Source organism: Thamnophis sirtalis, unplaced genomic scaffold (genome assembly GCF_051295495.1).
Source record: "Thamnophis sirtalis isolate CommonGarterSnake01/CBP01778 unplaced genomic scaffold, rThaSir2_p1.2 scaffold_14, whole genome shotgun sequence".
In the NCBI taxonomy this organism is placed as follows: domain Eukaryota; kingdom Metazoa; phylum Chordata; class Lepidosauria; order Squamata; family Natricidae; genus Thamnophis; species Thamnophis sirtalis.
The window spans coordinates 27,983,125-28,005,392 of NW_028261394.1; the positions used below are offsets into that span (position 1 = coordinate 27,983,125).

General features: G+C 42.3%; 1 protein-coding gene across 2 annotated transcripts in view; it reads right to left on the reverse strand.

Moving 5' to 3' along the window:
• Positions 1 to 22,268, reverse strand: part of MBTPS1 (membrane bound transcription factor peptidase, site 1) — a 63,963-nt gene that overhangs the window by 37,761 nt on the left and 3,934 nt on the right. The window contains exons 1-11 of one of the 2 annotated variants that reach the window (XM_087729360.1): positions 21,515 to 21,532; positions 16,835 to 17,385; positions 12,445 to 12,702; positions 7,680 to 7,883; positions 6,048 to 6,158; positions 4,863 to 4,972; positions 4,387 to 4,503; positions 4,084 to 4,151; positions 1,579 to 1,681; positions 1,226 to 1,377; positions 806 to 967 (exon numbers count right to left, since the gene is read on the reverse strand). In XM_087729360.1, the coding sequence (XP_087585486.1) occupies positions 806 to 967; positions 1,226 to 1,377; positions 1,579 to 1,681; positions 4,084 to 4,151; positions 4,387 to 4,503; positions 4,863 to 4,972; positions 6,048 to 6,158; positions 7,680 to 7,883; positions 12,445 to 12,702; positions 16,835 to 17,021 (1,472 nt within the window). In that variant the 5' untranslated portion in view covers positions 17,022 to 17,385; positions 21,515 to 21,532. Of the gene's footprint in view, positions 1 to 805; positions 968 to 1,225; positions 1,378 to 1,578; positions 1,682 to 4,083; positions 4,152 to 4,386; positions 4,504 to 4,862; positions 4,973 to 6,047; positions 6,159 to 7,679; positions 7,884 to 12,444; positions 12,703 to 16,834; positions 17,386 to 21,514; positions 21,533 to 22,268 lie in introns of those variants that run through there. The other variant, XM_087729359.1, reaches the window with a different exon arrangement.

Genomic DNA, 22,268 nt, shown 5'->3' on the forward strand with positions numbered 1-22,268 from the left:
CTAACAGAGTGAGCTCCCGTTACTTGTCCCAGCTTCTGCCAACCTAGCAGTTCGAAAGCATGTAAAAATGCAAGTAGAAAAATAGGAACCACTTTTGGTGGGAAGCGTTCTGTGTGCCTTAGGTGTTTAGTCATGCCAGCCACATGACCACGGAGACATCTTCGGACAGCTCTGGCTCTTTGGCTTTGAAACGGAGATGAGCACCGCCCCCTAGAGTTGGGAACAACTAGCACGTATGTGCAAGGGGATCTTTTACCTTTACCTTATCTCCAATCTATCTCCTTTCTACCTTTAGAAAGCATTAGAATCTAAACCATGTTTAGAACTCAAACCAACAGTTTGACAGATGATTGACAACAACGTGACACAGTCTCCTAAGATAAAGAGTTTAGTCATGTTTTCATTTCCAAGAAAAAAGAGACTTTTGAGTTTTAAAAGTGAAATAATGACCTGTTTTTTTTAAAACTATATTGGGGCAGCTGATGCCAAACAATAGATAAGGGGCGTAAAAATTGAACTATGCCAGGCCCACAAATATAACACTTGGAAACCAGTCTTCCTCAACTAGCTGCCTTCTAGAACCATAACCAATACATAAGACAGTATCATAAAATCTAAAAACACTTCCCTGCTTAATCAACACACACGCAAACACACACACACCCAAAAACATGGTCCAACAGTCTATTGTAACTATCTAAGAGTTGAAACATATAGAAAAAGAAAAACAGGATTTGCAGCTCGCTTATTTATTTTTCCAACGGAAAAGGTCCGGTTTGAGCCATTTGCGTGGAAAGAAACTCACCTGGCCTGAGGCTTGTAATTGTTGAGAATGTGATAGGCTCGGAGAAGATCAAGTTTGCCATGTCCTTGTTCAAACATGTTGACTCCAGGAAGACGGCGTGCGGAGGCGATGAGGGCCTGCTTCATGCTAGCTGGGTTCACCATTTCGCGCTTCGGAACTGTGCTGAAAGCCAGAAACATCGGAAATGTTAGACTCTGATGGGGCTAAAGTTGTAAATGAACCAGAAGTAATTCATTGTATTCAAAGAGACGTTATTTTTCTTCTTCTTCTACAACATCGCCAAATTAGCGTTTTTGGGTATGATTTTGGTTACATGCTCTGAACGATGTGTCCCATTTACTTCTCCTGGGTTTCCCTGGGATTTGAACGATGCAGCTTTACCAGAAAAGCCTGGGAAATATATTTTGATGGCATACATACCTTACTAGAAGCGTGACGGCGCCTGCCACAACAGGGGAGGCCACACTTGTCCCGGAGAGTGACCGGCAACCCCCCTTCATGCCAGACCCTCTCACACCAGAGCCATAAGTCACGATATCAGGCTTGACTCTCCCATAGCCTCCAGGAAGTTCCTAGGGAGGAAAGTCAAATGCATCAAACAAAAGGCTTCATGCTCGCACGTCCATCAATTCAACGAGATTTCTACCGACTTCTGGCAAAATTAAACTGCGCTTCCCATGTGGCATGCAAAGTAATGGAAGACCATGCACTAGGCTCAACATTTGAGTTCATTAGTGTCACCCTGAGCATGATGCCTCTACAAAGGGGCTCACCCATGTGGTCATCCCCCTGGAGGAGAACCGAGCGATATTATCTTCAAAATCAATGCCGCCAACTCCTATCACGTCCATTTGGTCAGCTGGATTGTTGAGTGTGCTGAAAAAGAATGTATATTTTAAAATTATTATTGATCTATTAACAACAGCAATAGCACTCAGACTTATATACCACTTCAGAGTGCTTTTATAGCCCTCTCTAAACGGTTTACAGAGTCAGCCTATTTGCCCCTAACCATCTGGGTCCTCATTTTACCCACCTCGGAAGGATGGAAGGCTGAGTCAACCCTGAGCTAATGAGAATCAAACTGCTGGCAGCTGGCAGTCAGCAGAATTAGCCTGCAGTATTGCATTCTAACCACTGAGCCACCATAGTTCATATTACTTTTGTATCCCATCTGTTTCTAAGGAGATGAAGGCAGTACCTACAATTCTGTCCTTCTCCCTAACCCTTTTTTTCATCTTCACAATAATCCTGCAGAGTTAAAGAGGACTCACTGTACAATTCCTTTGTCCCCTTATAGACATTATTATTTCTGAAACAAGTATATTTTCTTTGTTGCTTTTTACTTGTTTATTCACTTTTTTTTAAAAAAGAAAATGCTTAATTTTGTTTTAAAAAAATAATCCTGTAAATTAAACCAAGTCCCCCTGATCATACGTTATGTTAAATCACGAATGGTGGGCTTGTGTTTGGCTTACTGTGATGGATGAACCCATTATGGCTTAGGATTGTAAGTGAATTAGGTAACAAAGGAACTCCAGCATGTTATAGTTGAAAAATTGGATTTGCAGTATGTAAGAACGCAAAAAGCTGAGTAAGAATATGAGTACGAATCTCAACATTCCCCAGTCATATTCAGTGGCAGACTTCAAATGAACTGGATTAATTTCTCAAAATTCATATGCTTATCAGTTATGGGTATACAGTACAGTATATGACAATGATGGTGAACCTTTTTGGCACGGAATGCCGAAAAAGGAGTGCGCACGTGCTCTCATCTGGGATGCAACCCGGAAGAGGAGCTGCCCAATGCACACACCAGAAAATGAATTTCTGGTTTCTGGCGCATGCATTCGCGCATGACGATCAGGTGGCCGGCGCCCATGCTCACACTGGGAAACAGAAGACCAGCTCTTCCAGTTTCTGGCACTGCCTCAGCACCGGAAACCCGGAAGAGGAACAGGCAATGTCACGTGTGCCAGGCGACATGGCTTTGTGTGCCACTTTGGGCATTCATGCCATAGGTTCACCATCACAGATAATATGAGATCTGGAAGGCTTCAGTTTCAAAACTATTCACAAAATTACACTGTACTCTAAAAAGATGGAACACATAAAATGGTATGAGCTGATTTTCCATTCCTCACAAAACCCCATGGCCGGAATCAAGGAAAATTTATACATTTTAGCGGCTGACATATAACAGTCCTAACTTGATCTAACTTTTTGTCTAAGCATGACATGTGAACTCAGCAAATATGGTACAGTGCACACTAGGCCATTCTGACTTGTTGAGCAAATGATGGTTAAAACCAACCATGGCACAGCCTCAACTGGGTTTGCCTCTGATTAAACAAAGATCCTCTTTAACCTGGAGTGAAAGCAGTGGGATTTCAGTGGGATATCAGCACAGATGGCATTGAATTTCAGCTGCCCTTCTGCCTAACAAACAATTTCTGAAACTAGTTATCACATACGTGCTATGGCATGTCTGCCACTCTCAAAATGACTTTAGCTGATACCGTATTATTTTTTTACTTTGTTTTTAGGTTGCCATACATATGCCGGTGTGTGTGTGTGTGACTATGTGGGGTGGGCAGAGGTTGGCGTCACTTAATGTAATAAGTGGTTCACCCAGAACCGAAAATGTGATCGTGCGCAAGTGCACTTTACTCGTGTGCCTTCAAGCGGCATCGAACACGTGACAATTATATAGGGAAGGCGGGTGGGCCAGCCGCTGGTTGGAACTACTGGTTTGCACGAACCAGTCCGAACTGGCAGCAGTCCTCCTCTGGGTGTGGGGTATTTTCCTCCCATGTGCCGGATGTAACAGCAATAAGACGCATGGGAATCAAGGTCGTCTCAATGAGAGCTCGTAACGGCCGGAGGGAGTAGCTGAGCAGACAGCCATCTATCTGGTTGGCTAATCAGACCTGTGACACTTATTAGGGGGGTGGGGGGGTCTATTTCTTTTATTATAACAAACCACAGGAAATATTTAGAGTTAGTTTCACATTTGAATGTGCCGATATGATGTACTCAACTCAATGGATCCTTCAGAAAAGCCACAGCCTCAGAGTCCTGAATTGATTGGGGGGGCATTAGTCGGAAGCAGCACAATGTGTTTTGGTGAAGGATTATATTGAAAAGAAATTAAGTTACTTGGGGGAAATCAGCATTATTTGTTAAAGATGGCAAAAGTGCTTCTTGTAAATTTACTCTAAAATAATACATTTCTACTCAATATATATATATATGTATATATATAAACCACCTACCCATACAAAGGACCATCATTTCCAATTGCAGAGACCATGATAACATTATTGGCTGTCAATTCCCATACCTTGGAAATGAAAATATTCAGATGTTAGAAACCCAGGGATTAGCTACATTAAAGCTTGATATTCAGAGAAGGTTATATTGTAAAGCAATCTAGGTTTGACTGTATGGATACAATCTCCCCGTGTTGTTATTACTTTGTGTAAAACCAAAGTTTCTATTAAACTAAATCTTCTAAGACGACAGGAGAAACAGTCTAATTGTTATCATTCTCTTTTCCCATCCCATCCCATACCAACCTTGTCTACAAACGGATGGTCCATAAAATCTGGGCCTCCAATGCTAAGGTTCAACACGTCGATCTTCTTCAAGATAGCATAGTTAAAAGCATCCAAAAACCAAGATGTATATGAAACCTGTTTAAAACATGAAACAGATCTTAATATTAAGCACAATAACACCCCCATTTCTGCCTTGCCCCAGCCCTGCTGAAGCCTGTTGGGGGCTGAGGGAAAGCAAAAAAGCCTCTGTTTTTGTGAAAAACAGCCAGCTTTTTGCAAAAATTGGATGCGGAGGGGACAAGGCCTTTGGGAGGCTAAAAATGGCTGTATTCGGTGTATAAGACACACCAACATTTCCATGCTCTTTTAGGGGGGGGGGAGGTGTGTCTTATACTCTGAAAAATATGATAGCTTCCATGACTTGGATGGATTGGTCCTCCTCAGTCTTAGTCTATCTCCTTAAGCACTGTGCTATATATTGGTCCTCTCTTTACCTGATTGTTAGTGAAGACCCTGAATATGTGGAGTTCGGAGTCCGGAGCAAATCCTTGGCATTCTCTCATGCTAGCGATCACGCCTGCAACAAAGGTCCCGTGGCCCAAGCCTGTTGACGAGAAGCAATTAAGTAAGATATAGTAAGGTACTTTGATGTGTTGCTGTCTGGTCAATTGTGGCTAGGGAAGAGATAATTTTCTGGCGAGAAAGAAAGATGAAAGGAGGAAATGCAGGCGGTTACCAGTTACGACCACCATTGAGCCCAAATTATCTGTTGCTAAACAAATATTTTTGTTCAGTGAATTTTGCCCCCACTTAACACCCTTTCTTGCCACAGTTGTTAAGTGCAGTTGTTAAATTAGGAACAAGACCGTAAAGTGAATCTGGCTTCCCCATTGACTTTGCTTGTGAGAAAGTCTCAAAAGTGATCACATGTTCTGACGTAGGCTTCGCAAATGGCAAAACAGACTCCTTGTCGTCGTCCCCCCCCCTTTTTATTTGGCTAATGTAAATTTCTAGCATTCTCATCCAGCAAAATCCTGGCAAACAGTCCTTCAAGAGTGAATTGCAACAGACCAATAGACCTAGAAGCTTCTTCAGCTCTGGGGACATCGATAAACTTCTAAGGGCATCAATGACCCTCTAAAAGGATGCAGATTACAAGCTGTCTGCAAGGAATATAAATCCTTCCATTCCCCACCATCAGGTCAGAGCTGAAGCAAAAGGTCTTCAAAAGGGAAAAAAACAAGGAAGTCCAGTTGCCTCCTGAGAAAAAAAGCCCCTTTGGGACAATCACAACCTGGATGGCTGAGAATATTTACAGACTTTTAGCTATAGAATTTGGGATGAAGACCCTTGGAATGGCGTGGGAATAAGAATGGATTTCCAGAGGGGAAAAATGCAAACTACAGGAACCATTTGCACCACTCAGGTGACCCTGAGAACACAAATGAACCTCCAAGTGGCCTCAACAACCTTCTAAAAGGATGCAAATGACCAGCTGTCTGCAAGGAGAATAAATCCTTCCATTCCCCACCATCCAGTCAGAGCTGAAGAAGCTTCTTGGATGCGAAGTGAAAAATGTTCAAAGAAAAACAAAGAAAAACAATAAAGTTGCCTCCTGGGAAAAAAAGAACCTTTGGGACAACTGGTTAAAAGAAAGCTTCAGTTTTTGTTTTTTTTACCATCATCCAAAGTTCTCTCGTTTGTCCAGTTTGTCCTCTCTTTTACATTTTTGAAGTGTGGATGTTTCTCGCTGAGTCCAGTATCAAAGACAGCCACTCTTACACCGTCTCCTATTTGTACAGAAGAAGGTTGACACAATGACAGGTTAGCGCAAGAGATCTGATTCTGATGGTATTTTAAGAAACCATTCATATCCCCAATAAACATGACAATACCTCCCGCCTACCAGACATCTGGAAACCAGCCCTAGTCAACAAACGAGCCCCACCCACCACCCAGGTTGTTACAACACAAAACAACGGACACACAGCCAGCACCAATCTACCAATCATGAGAGAACCACACAACCAATCATTCCACTTACTGAAACAAAGCCAGCACTCCACACACCCCCACCAAGATTTATAGAAAGACCGCAGCTCCAACCACGCTTTAAGCCCAAAACCCAGCCTGAAGATGCCGAGGGAGCCAGCATTGTCCAAAGACATTTCCGTGGTTATGTGGCCAACGTGACTAAATGCCAAGGGGCCCGGAATACTGTTATCTCCCCCCCCCCCAAAGTGGTAACTACTTATCCACTTGAAGTTGCATGCTTTCGAACTGTTAGGTGGCAGGAGCGGGAGCAAGGAATGGGAGCTCACCCTATCACGTGGCACTTGGGTCTCGAACTGGACTGTCAGCTGACAAGGTCAGCGTCTTTAACTGATGAGCCCTTGAGCCCTTTCATAAGAAAGTTACATAAAGTGTCTTTTGATAAAATAAAATGAATATAAATAAATAAATAAAAAATGAAATAAAATATTAAAATAAAAAAATGAAATAAAATAAACTTGCACTGAACATTCTTCTAATATGAAGGATGTTTTAGATAGATGATAGATAGGTGTGTGCGTGTGTGTGTGTGTGTGTGTGTGTGCGTGCGTGTGTACACCCTGTTTCTCTGAAAATAAGACCTCCCTGGATAATAAGCCCCATCGGGCTTTTGAGCCCATGCGCTAAAACAAGCCCTCTTGGAAAATATTGCAACACAGCAGCAGCCATGAGTTGACCACGCCTCCTGCACCTCAAAAATAACAAGACCTCCCCGAAAATAAGGCCAAGCGCTTATTTTGGAAGTCAAAAGAAAATAAGACCCTGTCTTATTTTCAGGGAAACACGGGGTTTGTGTTTGTGTGTGAGTTTGTTTTCGTAGATTTTCACGGGTATAGGTATGCAGGTCTTGGCGTATTCGAATCTTTTCCCGATTTCCCAACATACTGTCAATCTTACATGGGAAAAGACCCAAATATGGCAAGACATACATACATACATACATACATACATACATACATACATACATACATACACACACACATACATACATACACACATACACACACAGACATATATATAAAGGAAAATTCTAATCTTTCCAGCCAGGGTAAAATAAAAAAATAAAATAAAAAATAGAATAGAATAAAACAAAATAAAAACCAAACCTGCAATGAGAAATCTTCCAATACAAAGGATGTCTAAGTTTATTTTATTTTTTACTAAAAAGGAAAACTCTTGATCTTCCCAACCAAGAGTTCGGTGTGCAATGGCTAATTGTCACTAGGAAGATTCTGCAGGGCATCTACTAACAGGCCTACCTGTGAATCCCATTTGCCAGAGGACGTCTGCCTGAAGCGTCTGAGCCACCTGCCGAGGGATTGCTCTCAGCAAGCGCCTGCTGGAGTGCCTGCCCGTCGCGTGCCAAAATCCGGAACCCAGAGACAAGCTGGCCCTTCGGAGCGGGCGGGAAGACTGCCACTTCTGCGTCCATCTGGTCTCGTTGCAAGGAGCAGCTGAATCTGCTACAGATTTGAGAAGCAGGGACATAGAACTTGACCAATTCGGGCACTTGTGTCCCGCCTAGTTTCCCATGTCTAACTACCCTTACATTTGTTTATTGATTTAGTTATTTAAAACATTTGCATGGCTTCCTCTGACTGTATTGAACTTTGAATGGCTAGAGCCATGATGGTGAACCTATGGCACGCGGGGCACAGGTGGCACACAGAGCCCTCTCTGCAGGCACACTAGTGATGGGTTCCGGATCAACCGGGCCCGGAATCCACCACATGAACGTGCGCAGCGTGCGCATGCATTCTTACCTCTTGCGACGCCTCCGCAACGCTCCAGCTGCCCGGCGGAGCATCACGAAGGCATCATGTGCTCCATGCACGGAAGCACCAAAGACCTCAAATACCTGTAAGGAGCGAGGGCGGGTGGGTGGGCCTCCGGAGCACCATACCGGAATGGTACCCAGTGCTCCGGGCAGGCACCAGTACGCCTGTACCGCCCACTGGGGCATGCCAGCTGTCACCACAGCCCAGCTCCACTGCATCTCCTGCCAGCCAGCTGGTCTTCGGGTCTCTGCCGTGCATGCGCAGGGGATGGGACATATGTGTAGGGGGAGGGACTCGCATTGCATTTTGGGGCCTCGCGTATCCCGGTGCCCCGTTTTGGGCCTGGAAGGCCTCCTGCCCCAACCTGGAAGCAAAAAATGGGCGGCGGGGGGGGGGCAGGCACATTCACAGGAGGGTGGGGGAGAGCAGAGTGGTCATGCACACATGCGTGTGGGGCGGGGCACATGCGGGGGTTGTGCACATGGGGTCCTATGTGCATTGTATTATGGGTGCAGGCACGCGGGTGCCCTATCTTGCAAGCCCTTTTGGCACACAACAATAAAAAGGTTAGCCATCACTGGGCTAGAATTTTAAGACTTTCTGGAATTCCAGCATGGTAGGAGCGATGTAAGTTATCGGGAGGAGCTCCATTTCGGGGGGGGGGGGGAGGTGGTGCATCAAGAAAGTGGGTTTACTTCTTGGATTTCAATAATAGATGACAATGTGCTAATAAAGGAGAATATTTGGAGCTTGGGATTGGAAAGAGGGGTCTTCCTGATGCTTTGGAAAAGGCATGACAAGGAAACTAATCCAGGAGGGAAGCAACCTAGAATTAAGGAGAAATCTCCTGACAGTGAGAACAATTAATCAGTGGAATAACTTGCCTCCAGAAGTTGTGAATGCCCCAACATTTGTGGAAGTCTTTAAGAGGAGACTGGACAGCAACTTGTCTGAAATGGTATAGGGTCTCCTGCTTGAGCAGGGCATTGGACAGACTAGAAGACTTTCAAGGTCCCTTCCAGCCCTGTTATTGGTCATTAAATGAATCGTCACACCACCAGACTGATTTACTACTATTTTTGCTGTGGTGGTGAAGCAAATAACACGGTTGTTAACCACACTGCTTAGCGCCTGAAAGTCTGCTTCCAGTTACAGTTGTACGTTGAGGTCTACCTGTAGGGGAAGCCCCATGCTCCCTTTCTGTAAGACAAATTCATAAAGAGTGTATATCTCTGGTGATAATCTATTAATCATCTCTAAATTGCCGTAGTGGCATTTTCAGCCCTGGCAGTTGGTGAAAAAACAGACTGTGATTATCTTGGACATGTCCTGACTCCACCCTTCCAAGATTGAAAGGGCAGGTTCTCCATCCTGATAACGTTCTCAATAGCTCCAAAGCTCAGTACAAGGCCAAAGACAAGGCACAATCTCTCATAAGGCCAAAGCAAGACTGCCAAACTGAAAGAGCAGTAAAAGAAAGACTTTGTGGTCTCTGTAATTAATACAGAAAAGAACTGGCAACTTTTTCAGCAAATGTGGAGAGTGACCTGTCGGGATATTCTGGGAAAGAAAGAAAGCAAAGAATGGCCCACATTTTTTCCTACTGAGTAGGTAGATCAAAGGGGATGGGACAATCCCAACACTGGATAAGAGCTGCTGATGGTACATATTCCCATTGTCACCAAGGATGTGGCCGTGTGTGGGGAAATAGCACACAGAAACCAAAACAATGCTGACAACTGGGGTTTTCTCCATCCCCTGTCAAGGGAGCAAGAGGGTTATCGTTTTATGTTATAAGCTAGCCAGAATCTTCCAACTGGAACAAACTACAAAAAAAAAATAATAATAATAATAAAATAAATAAATAAATAAATAAATAAATAAAATAAATAATAAAATAAATAATAAAATAAATAATAAAGTAAATAAAGTAAATAAAATAAAGTAAATAAAATAAAGTAAATAACATAAAGTAAATAAAATAAAGTAAATAAAATAAAGTAAATAAAATAAATAAAATAATGAAATGAAATAAAATAAATAGATAAATAAAAGATGGTAATAAAATAAAAATAAGTAATGTGAAATAGTAAAATAAATAATGAAATAAAAATAAAATAAAATAAATAATAAATAATAAAATAAAATAAAATAAAACAAATAAAATAAAATAAAACAAATAAAATAAAATAAAACAAATAAAATAAAATAAAAAATAAAATAAATAAAATACGGTAATAAAATAAAAATAAATCAAAGAGAAATGGTGAAATAAATAATGCAATAAAATAAAATAAAAATAGAATAAAAATAATGAAATGAAATAAAAAATATGGTAATAAAATAAAAATAAAATAGTGAAATAAATGAAATAAAAAGAAAATAAAAATAAAAATAAAAATTAAATTTCTTCCCTTTCCTCTGGATTTTTAAGCACCTTTGGATGAGGAAAGAAGACAATCGAAGCCTTAAGGCATCAACTGATGTGCAGTATAAAAAATATAAAACATTGATTAAAAAATCCCCAAAGGGCTGGAATTTCACAAAAAGATTTTAAAACGTATCTTTTTTATTTATTAAATTTATATGCCATCCATCTCACTATTGAGCAACTCTTTTAATAGTTTTACTCTACACATTGGCACACCCAGCATCATGCAGCATAAGATGAAGGTATCCAGTGCTAGGAAAGATGACCAACCCTATACGAAGCCATAAAGTTTGAATTCAGGTTAGGTTTAATGGAATTCAGGGGGCGTAGCAATCGTCCTACAAACTATCCCTTTTGGCTTCAGCATTCCCACTGCCAACAACTTCCAAAACAATTTCCTGACTGGAGTGAAATCTCGTTCTCTCTCTCCCACAGGTTATATTCCCCCCCACCTCAGTTAACTAATCCCTTTGCAAGAAATCACAATACCAGTTCAGGGGTTTGGGCAGAGTGTGAAACATTTGGAAACATCCTCAAACCCTCCTTCCATGATGGATTTTCAGGAAGGCTCCAAACAGAAGGGACACAGTTTCTAAACCCACATCAATTAATAGCTTAATTTTGGATTATGAAGCAAGTTCCTGGTGAAATAGCTCAGACACAATGGACAAGACTGAAAAACCCAAACTAAATTAACAGATTAACAAAGTTGAAAGGGACCTTGGAGGTCTTCTAGTCCAACCCCTTACTCAAGCAGACGACCTTATACCAGTGGTTCCCAACGTGAAGCCCAGGCACCACAAGAGGAAAATCTGATTTTTAATGGGAGCAATTTGAACCTCTTTTAAACCAAGTTAATGGTCTTTTAGACTTCCTCCATGTGAGTAGAGTTCATTTTTTGAGTAAAGTAAGAATTATATGTCACTGGGGGAGGGGGGATCAGGATTTTAAAGATGCTTAGGTAGGGCATGGCCCAAGAAAGGTTGGGAACCACTGCCTTATACCATTCTGGACAAATGGCTGCCTAATCTCTTCTTAAAAAATCTCCAATGTTGGAACTTTTACAAGTTCTGGAGGCAAGCTGTTCCACTGATTAATTGTTCTGTCAGGAAATTTCTCTCTAGTTCTAGGTTGCTTCTTTCCTTGATTAGTTTCCACCCATTGCTTTGGAGAATAGCTTGACTCCCTCTTCTTTGTGGCAACCCCTGAGATACTCGAACACTGCTATTATCTCACTCCTGGTCCTTCTTTGGATCAAACTAGACATACCCAGTTCTTGCAACCATATATATTTTATTCTCCAATCCCCTCATCATCTTTGTTGCTCTTCTCTGCACTCTTTCTAGAGCCTCAACATCTTTTTTATATCGTGGTGGCTCAAATTGGAATGCAAGTGTGGTTCTACCAAGACATTATAAAGTGGCATCAACATTTGACATGATCTTGATTCTATCCCTATGCTAATGCAGCCTAGGACTGCACTGGCTTTATTGGTAGCTGCAGCACACAGCTGGCTCATATTCATGTGATCGTCCAGTAGGACTCCAAGATCCTTCCCGCAGTTACTACTGTTGAGCCAGGTACCACTTATTCTATACCTGGGCCTTTGGCTTTTCTTGCCTAAATGTGAAACCTTGCTTTTCCCTGGACTGAATATCATTTTTTACAAAAATGAAATTCATTTTTTAAAATTTGGTTTTTGAAAACCAAACTTGACCGGGATACAGCAAAATTCCAGAGAAAGATACAGTTAAGGGCATGACGACTGGCCAATCCTTCCTGGGAACAATTCACAGACATGGCGAGTGGGCTTACTCTCGGTGTACTTCAGCGAGCGAAAGACTTTTCTTTGTGGCGTGACCCGTTTGATATTGGGATGGTCTTCCAGCGTCTGCACTCCAACTTTCTGATGTTCGTCGATCTGGATCACTTCGAAGTCACTGGGGTAATCGCTGGCTGGGTTGTTGCGGGGTACAATCCTCCAATTTTCTATCTCGCTGCTCTTCAGCGCTCGTGAGATAAATTTGCTTCTCGCTTGGGCCGAAAAGTAACCGTTGAACGCCACGATATATTCTGGAAAGGGACCCAATTAGAAAAATACACATTAGAAAAAAGCAAAAGGAAACCATACAGTTATACAGATGTCCAACATCTTTTACTGGAACAAGTTCAGGAAGGGCCACTAAATCAATTCATCTAAGGGGGCACGGAGGGAAATTGTTCTTGAAAACAAGTGTCAGCCCTCCTTGATAAGGCAGGCAGGAGACAGGACTGGATGAGCTACTTTAGCTCTTTTATTGTAAGACTATAGTAACAGTGCTTCTCTCTCAGCCCAACCAATCTCACAGGGTTGTTGCAGGGAAGGTGTGTTGAATATGTTCACTACTAGCAATAGCAGTTAGACTTATATACTGCTTCTTAGGCCTTTCAGCCCTCTCTAAGCGGTTTACAGAGTCAGCATATTGCCCCCACAGTCTGGGTCCTCATTTCACCCACCTCGGAAGGATGGAAGGCTGAGTCAACCTTGAGCCGGTGAGATTTGAACCACTGAACTGCAGATAGCAGTCAGCTGAAGTGCCCTGCAGTACTGCACTCTAACCACTGCGCCACTTCGGCTCTTGGAGTTATTTGTAAAAATAACAAAGCCATAGGATAGGATAGGATAGGATAGGATAGGATAGGATAGGATAGGATAGGATAGGATAGGATAGGATAGGATAGGATAGGATAGGATAGGAATAGAATAATAGGAATAGCAATAGCAATAACAATAAGGATGGGTTGGGTTGGGAGGGGATAGGATAAGATAGGATATGATAGGGATTATTGATTATAGGGAAGGGAAAGGAAGGGAAGAGGGAAGGGGGCGGGGAAGGGGAAGAGAAGAGGGAACAGGAACAATAAAATAAAAACAGACTCTTGCAAGACTGAAGTCACAAGCCACCACAATCAACTGCTTGGTCCATCAGGGAGGGTCTCTGCTAAGTTTCTTCCTCTGATCATTAAACCATTAGGGCTCCTGCCTCTCTTCTCTGATTGCTTCCTAGGCAGCATCTCTTCCCCTCCTTTGCCCAAGATCATCCCCATATTCCATTAGAGAAAGGAACTGGGCGGCACCCACGTGCTCCTTGATTTTCATTAGGTCAGGTTGCATACATCAAAGTATCAAAAATTCCTTTCAGATGCATGAACTCCAGTTGTCCTCAAATTATGACCACTCATTCAGCGATTGTTCCAAGTTGCAATGGCACTAAATGAGGGCTCGGCTCCTAGCGAACAATCTGTGAAGATGTGACCCCTGTAGCATCCCCGGAGGTGAGATACGGTCATGTGATCCCAATTTCTGGCATTCCTTGCCAGATCCCACAAGCAAAATCAATGGGGAAACCAGCGGGAAGTCAGAAAGTCATGCCTACCATTTCTATGTCTGCCTGCACTCCAGACAGCCTGCCCTCCTCTCCCCACCCCACCATGCTCCAGAACACCTGCTCCACCACCCCAGCTGATTTCACAGGAAATTTGCCACTGCTTGCTTTTAAGGACCAAGAGAGAGTGGCCGGCCCAAGGTTACCCAGCACCTTTGTATTTAACAATACAATACAATAGCAGAGTTGGAAGGGACCTTGGAGGTCTTCTAGTCCAACCCCTGACTAGGCAGGAAACCCTATACCATTTCAGACAAATGCCTATCCAACATCTTCTTAAAGCCTTCCAGTGTTGGGGCATTCACAATCTCTGGAGGCAAGCTGTTTCACTGATTATTTGTTCTTATTATCAGGAAATTTCTCCTTAGTTCTAGGTTGCTTCTCTTCTTGATTAGTTTCCACCATTGCTTCTTGTTCTGCCCTCAGATGCTTTGGAGAATAGCTTGACTCCCTCTTTTTTGTGGCAACCCCTAAGATATTGGAACACTGCTATCATGTCTCCCCTGGTCCTTCTTTTCATTAAACTAGACATGCCCAATTTCTGCAACCGTTTTTCATATATTTTAGCCTCCAGTCCCCTAATCATCTTTGTTGCTTTGTAATGTAGGACTAGAACTCAATTGTTTCCATATTTCTAGCCTGATACCTTAACCACCGTACCAAACTGACTCTCCCATTAATTCTTCCAGATTACAGTTCGTTTAAGTGACCATTCAGTTCCCTCACTGGAAAAAGTGACCTTTGACCTTTTTTCCACTCTTATGACCGTTGAAGCATCCCTATGGTCACATGATGGTCACATGATTAAAATTCAGATGCTTGACAACTGAATCGTATTTCTGACGGTTGCAATGTCCCGGGGTCACGCGATCCCTTTTGCAACCTTCTCACAAGCAGATTCACTTAACAAACGTTTTACTGATTTAATTGCCGTGATTCACTTAACAAACATGACAAGAAAGGTCGTAAAATGGGGCAAAATTCACTGGACAACTTTCTCAGCAGCAGAAATTTTGGGCTCAATTGAAGTCGCAAGTCGAGGAATCCCTGTATTAATCTATGTAATTCTTATAAGACACCTCCCAATAAAAACAGTTCAGGTTTAAAATCTGCATATTGTCCTATCATCTTTTCTAGCCAGTTATGTATTTTTGCCCCCCCCCCTTTTTTTTTTTTGATTTTAACACAAGTTCACCGCATATGATAATATGTGCCCATTTTTTGGGTTACATTTCCAACATTTGCAGGACACCTTGATATGTTTGCTGTTCACACACACAAAGACTGATGAGTCCTGACACAGCAAACCTCCCAATGCCTCGGTAACATCTAACATTTTATGGCAGAGGCTCAGGCCTTTCTCAGCAGGGATTCAATATTCCCCAGGATTAGAAAGCCGGAAAAATAAATACTGTAGCCCATGACTCATCTCTGGCTTAGACAAAAGAGTTTTCATACATCGTATACAACACGCACTTTGCCACCTGTGACAACGTAGTTAATAATGAGCTAAACTTAGCCAAGGTCACAGTCTCCCAAGGCCAGTTGTGTTATTTTGGCCTTCTGAGGACAACAATCTTACAAGTGTCTTTCCCAGTCATAAAAATACACTGCAAATAAGTTTAATCAGCCCTTCGATGCCATGATAAAGTTGCTCTACAGAACTGCCTTCTTCTCCACAAGCCAGTCCAGTGCTTTTCAGCAGACCTTTCCTTTAAAGGGAGTCCTCAACTTACGATCCAAAATTTATGTTGCTCAGCGAGACATTTATTTAGTTTCATTTTACGACCTCTCCTGCCGCAGTTATTAAGTGAATCACTGCAGCTGTGGAGTTAGTAGCACGGTCATTAAGTGAATCTGGCTTCCCCATGGGGTCTGCTTGTCAGAAGGTTGCAAAAGGGGATAATGTGACCCCGGGATGCTGCAACTGTCATAAATACATGCCAGTTGCCAAGCGTCTGGATTTTGATCACATGACCTTGAGGATGCTACTGTGTGAAACAGTCATTAAGTCACTTTTTTTTGTAACTTTGAACTGTCACTAAGCGAACCGTTGTAAGTCAAGAACTACCTGTAAATGGTAGTTCACCACTTGTAAATGGTTTTAATTCAAGAACTCTCTGTAGTTTCATTTTACGAGAGAGAGCCAAACATTTTTATTTATTTATTTTTGCAGCCAAGAAATTAAAATACGCTTGCTCCTCAGGAGGAAAGCTATGGCAAATCTAGACAGCATACTAAGCAGATCCATCACCCTGCCAACAAAAGCGCGCATAGTCAAGGCTATGGTTTTCCCAGTTGCAAAGGATGGCTGTGAAAGTTGGACTATAAGAAAAGCTGAGCACCAAAGAATGGAGGCCTTTGAACTCTGGTGCTGGAGAAGACTCCTGCGAGTCCCTTGGACTGCGAGGCCATCCAATCGGTCAGTCCTAGAGGAGATCAACCTCGACTGCTCTTTAGAAGGTCAGATCCTGAAGAGGAAACTCAAAGTCTTTGGCCACCTAATGAGAAGGAAGGACTCTCTGGAGAAGAGCCTCATGCTGGGAATGATGGAGGGCAAAAGAAGAAGAGGATAGCAGAGAATGAGGTGGCTGGATGGAGTCACCGAAGCAGTCGGCATGAGCTTAAATGGACTCCAGAGGATGGTAGAGGACAGGAGGGCCTGGAGGAATGTTGTCCATGGGGTCATGATGGGTCGGACACAACTTTGCAACTAACAAAAACAACATTTTTGCATTCCCCAAAGGGTGCGTTAAATCTTGCTGCAAAGAACTCATTACCGTGTTCCACAACAGTTGAGGAGAATTCCACCTTCAGGGTCAGATGAGAGCAGTCGAGACATAAGTGACTTTCGTGAGAGGAATTCCCCAGCCTGGTGCCCAGGTGCTGTTTGCCGCAGAGCAAGATTGCCGTTAGAAACAACCAGGTGTTTGCAAGCTGCATGGTCAGGCAAGGAGGAGGTTTCATTTCCAGATTTCCATGGATTCAATTCACCCAGTGATCCTCCATTAATCAGTTCTTTCTCTCACCCCCACCCCCACCCCCAGTCTCTTGATTTCAGGGAAAGCTGCTCTTTTAAGAGCTCTTTAAGTTGACGGCGTTAAAAGTTTTGTCCGAGCCAAGCAAAAGTCTCGTCTGCATAGTCTTTCCGGATGAAGCCTAATCCACAGGCTCATTTCTTTCTCCGTTTTTTCTCCATTTTTCATGATGGGATCCGGTCACTCGGGATTCAACAGATCGTCCCCGTACTCCATTTCAGACAAGACTGAGTGGAAACGAAGCCAAAATTTAAGGGTAAGGGTCACCCGTTCATATTCTTTTCAGATGCAACCTGTAAAAATAAACATTAGGTCAGTTAAATATTGGTGAATATATTGACGTATCTGACCTGCAATGCTGTTTTAGGTGCTCCGGTTAAAATGCCATGACAAGCTGTGGAAGGGCCCTGGGAATAATGACAGTAAAAACAGATTGTGGCTGCCTCGCACTTTAAAAAAAAAATCCACAATCATTCCACTGGTTGCAGGCAAACTGCAAGGCCAAACCGGGTCAGTTTGGCAAAGTGGAAAAAAGCCCCAGGCTAAAAAAGTCGGAGACCATGAGTTCTAGTCCTGCCTTATTGCACAAAGTTAGCTTGGTGACCTTGGGCCTGTCACTCTCTGTCGACCCTAGGAAGGAGGCAATGGCAAACCAGTTCCAAAATCTTGCCAAGAAAACTGCATGGACTAGTCTGGCTGACAGGAGTCAACGCTAACTTGAAGTCACTAAACTTTCAGACTACAGGAACCAGGAGGACCACTCTGGTGACCCTGAGGACAGAGCTCGACCTCCAAGGGCTTCAATGACCCTCTAAAAGGATGCAGATTACGAGCTGTCAGCAAGAATATAAATCCTTTCATTCCCCACTATTCGGTCAGAGCTGAAGAAGCTTCTTGGATGAGAAGCGAAAGGTCTTCAAAAGGGAAAAGAAGAAAGTCCAGTTACCTCCTGAGGAAAAAAGCACTTTTGGGACAACTGTGAGCTGGATGGCTGAGAATATCTACAAACCTGTAGCCATACAATTTGGGATGAGCACCCTTCGAGTGGTGTGGGAGTAAGAATGGATTTCCAGAGGAAAAAAACTGCAGATTACAGGAACCATTTGCACCACTCAGGTGACCCTGAGGACAGAGATAAACCTCCAAGTGCTTCAAGGACCCTCTAAAAGGAGGCAAATGACCACCTAACTGCAAGGAATAAAAATCCTTCCATTCCCCACCTTCCTGTCAGAGCTGAAGAAGCTTCTTGGGTGAGAAGCGAAAGGTCTTCCAAAGAAAAAACAAGAAAGTCCAGTTGCCTCCTGAAAAAGCACCTTTGGGACAACCAGGACCTGAATGGCTGAGAACCTCTACAGACTTGAAGGCACTAAATAAATTAGAACAGTGTAGTCTTCCATCATGTCCATTAAGCCATAATTTTAAACTTCCTCAACATTACAAGGGAACTGGCAGAAAAGCAAAGTGGAACTGTAGTGAACAAAACAACGCAAACACAAGAGATGCTCGCATTCTTTAATACTGGGAAAGAAGTACTTCCAGCAACACAAATCCGTTGTGCTTGCAATGTTATCACAGGAAGACTTCTTGCTAACAGATGTACGGAGTAATCCTCAACTCACAACCAAAATTGGGACCGGAATTTGCATTGCTAAGCTAAGCAAGGTGGTTGTTAAGTCAGTTGTGCTTCATTGTACGACCCTTTTTGGACATGATTAAGTGAATCACTGCAGTTGTTAAATGACTCATGCAGTCATTAAGCTTCCAACTTCCCTCGTTGGTTTTGTGTTGGAAGCCAGCTGGAGAAGGTCGCAAACGGTGATCACACAACCCAGGGCGCTACAACCGTTATAGATAACAGCCTGGTGGCCAACCACCTGAATTGTGATCACATGACCATGAGGATGTCACAATAGTCATAAGTGCAAGGACTAGTCACAGGTTACTTTTTTTAAGTGCCATTGTAACTTCAAACAGTTACCAAACAAATGCCCATAACTTGAGTGTTACCTGCAATGAACCCACTGCAATGTGCTTTTCCACATGAACAGAGTGAGAAGCACTACAGGAATCAGATCAGGATATTCTAATCTGAAAAGAGCTTCGCCTATTTCTAATGTATTTACTTTGGGCAGGTGAATCAGAAACTAGCTCAAAGCTATTTACCCAGTGGCCACATAAATCTTGCCAGGGAAATACGCAACTTAGCAGGATGGGCCAAAGGTAAGGTCAAAAACAGGCTCACTAACAAGGACAGGTTAGAGGAGGAAATGAAAACGGTCAACAATAGCCAAGATGCAACTCTGCAGTCCAGCCTACTATCTAACAAAAAGGGCAGAAATTTTTTAAAAAGGCAGATTTTAAGACCTCCACATCCACTTGAGCCACTAGAGTGGGGAGGCAAGGAATGTTGTGGGTCCCATCCCCTAAAGAGGTACTGTATTTTTCAGAGTATAAGATGCATCTTTTTCCCTCAAAAAAGTGGGTGAAAATCGTCTTATACACTGAATACGGCATTTTTTGCCTCCCAAAACCCCACCCCCTTTGCAAAAATGGACTTGCAGAGGGTTTGGGAGGCTTGCAAAGTGCTCCTGGGGGCTGGAGGGGGCCGTTTTTTGCTCATTTTTGCCTCCCCCAGCCCCCAGGAGCCCTCTACAAGCTTCCCAAACCCTCTGCATGTCCATTTTTTTTTCAAAAAACGGGCCATTTTTTGTTCATTTTTGGGCCCCAGGAGCACTCCAAGAGCCTCCCAAACCTCTGCATGCCCCTCCCCTTTAAAAAAAAACAAAACAAGGCGTGCAGAGGGTTTGGGAGGCCTGCAGAATGCAAAACCTTTTATTTATTTATTTACCTCTTCAAAATCATGGTACATCTTATACCCTAGTATTATATAGTCTGAAATATACGGTACATCATGTGAGACCCACAAGAAGGGTCTTCGTGTCAGAAGCCAGGTGGGAAGGTTGAAAAAAAGCCATCCTGGGACCCTGCAACCATTGTAAATATCTGCCATTTGCCAAGGGCCCAAATTCTGATTATGAGACAATGGGAATACTGCGACAGTGGTTAAGCGTGAGGCTCAATCCTACATCACTTTTTTTCAGTGCTATTGTAACCTCAGGTGGTTGCTAAACAGATACAGGTAGTCCCCAACTTAGAACAGTTCATTTAGTGCCAGTTCAAAGTTACGACAGAACTGAAAAAAGGGACTTACAATCCTTTTTCACACTGACAACCCTTGCAGCATCCTCGTGGTCATGCAATAGAAATTCAGACGCTTGACAACTGACTCACATTTATGACGGTTGCAGTGTCCCTGGGGTCATATGATTTCACGACCTCCTGACAAACAAAGTCAACTGGGGAAGCCAGATTCACTTAACAACCGTGTTAATAACTTAACAACTGCAATGATTCACTTAACAATCGTGGCAAGAAAAGCCGTAGAAAGGGGCAAAACTCACTTAACAAATGTCTCACTTAGCAACAAAGATTATGGGCTCAATTCTGGTTGTAAGTCGAGGACTACCTGTACCATCTGCAGATGAAACTACACACACTTTCAGGTCCCAACAAACACACCTCTGCAAAACATGTGTGTTCCTCAGACATTTTGGCATGAGTACAGTAAATTAAACAACCAAGGGGACATCCCACATCCTTGACTTACTTGCTTGCTCCATGTTGAACCATACACTAGGGGCATTTCCATTTAGTCCCTCCTATGGTTTATTTCCGTCACAATCAAACGTCAAGTCCTTATTCACACAAAAAGATTCCATAATTCAGGCCAGTTTACTTTATGATACACTTTCTCTAAGTCATCAAATCTGCAGTAAGCTTGTTTCTCACCGACTTGCTAAAAGATAACAATCTGATCTGACAACATAAAGGTACATGACAAATGTTTTTACTTCTCACGCCCTTCCAATCCAAATTTGGCCAAACAGTTTTCTTAATACATTTGACAAATGGATTCTATAACTTCAGGTTTGTTATCATTTCTTTTGTACAACAAGAACAATAATGGCATTCTTCAGTCATCAGGTATAGCTTCACACACATAAAATAGAGGCATAGTTTACTTATGGTTATGCAACTTGCATTACATACTGGTACTTTGTAAGCAAACCATACCTTTATTTTAACTTTCTTCAGTTTTTATTATCTATACCTGTACCTTACAACTTCCAACATTCTCACTGCATATTTTTTCATAACTTTTCTCTTGAACACGAGCATTAATAGCATTTGTTTCCACTGTTTGACATAATACTATTATTCCCACATTTTTCTAAAATCTTTTAGCATTCTCTTACATCTGTATTACTTCATTTAATCAGCCTCTTTTATTTAGCACTCCTCAGCTAATGCCCGAACAAATTTTTATTTCCATCAAAATCACCCGGCATTTCTTCATCTTACCTGCTTCTTCGATATACCTTCTTTGCAATTATCTTTTTCTCTTTGTACACATCATGTGTTTCACTTCTGCTGCAATCATTTCACTTCAACTTTGCACCAGGCACTTTTTTTTTGCATATTCCTATTAGCATAACTCCCCACGCAACTCTGCAATATAATACTTTCTGCTCCTCCCAGTAGCTTTCAGGTCTCTTCCTTTAAAAACATGCCTCATTCGTTTTTTTTAGCATAGTATCTCCCAAGAGTTTTTCACACAGGTCTTATATTTTAAAAAAGACTATTCTAATTAATTTCCTGAAATCAAGCAACACATGAATAAGCAACGAAAATTCTCATTCCGTTTCAAATCATAGAAACCAACCAGACTTCATTCAAAATCAAGCAGCAGCACACAGGATTGCAATAAAAAATCTAAAAAGTTAATACATACTAGAAAGAGTAGGATATGAACTATATTTTTTTTAATGTACCGGTAGCAGTTTGCTTGGTAACTTGAGTGTGTTGTATGAACCAAGCTCTTGTGGTTTATAAATTATAAAGGCCATGTCTTAGCATGTTGTTTTAACTACACTGTCAGAATCACAATCAGATTTAATAAACTACAGCAAGAGCATTTTTCCTCACCCTTGAAAGTTTTCTTCTCACTTTCACATTATAGTCAGAAGAACATCTGTTAATATCATAAAGAATATGATACATGATAGCAGTGTTCCAATATCTCAGGGGCTGCCACAAAGAAGAGGGAGTCAAACTA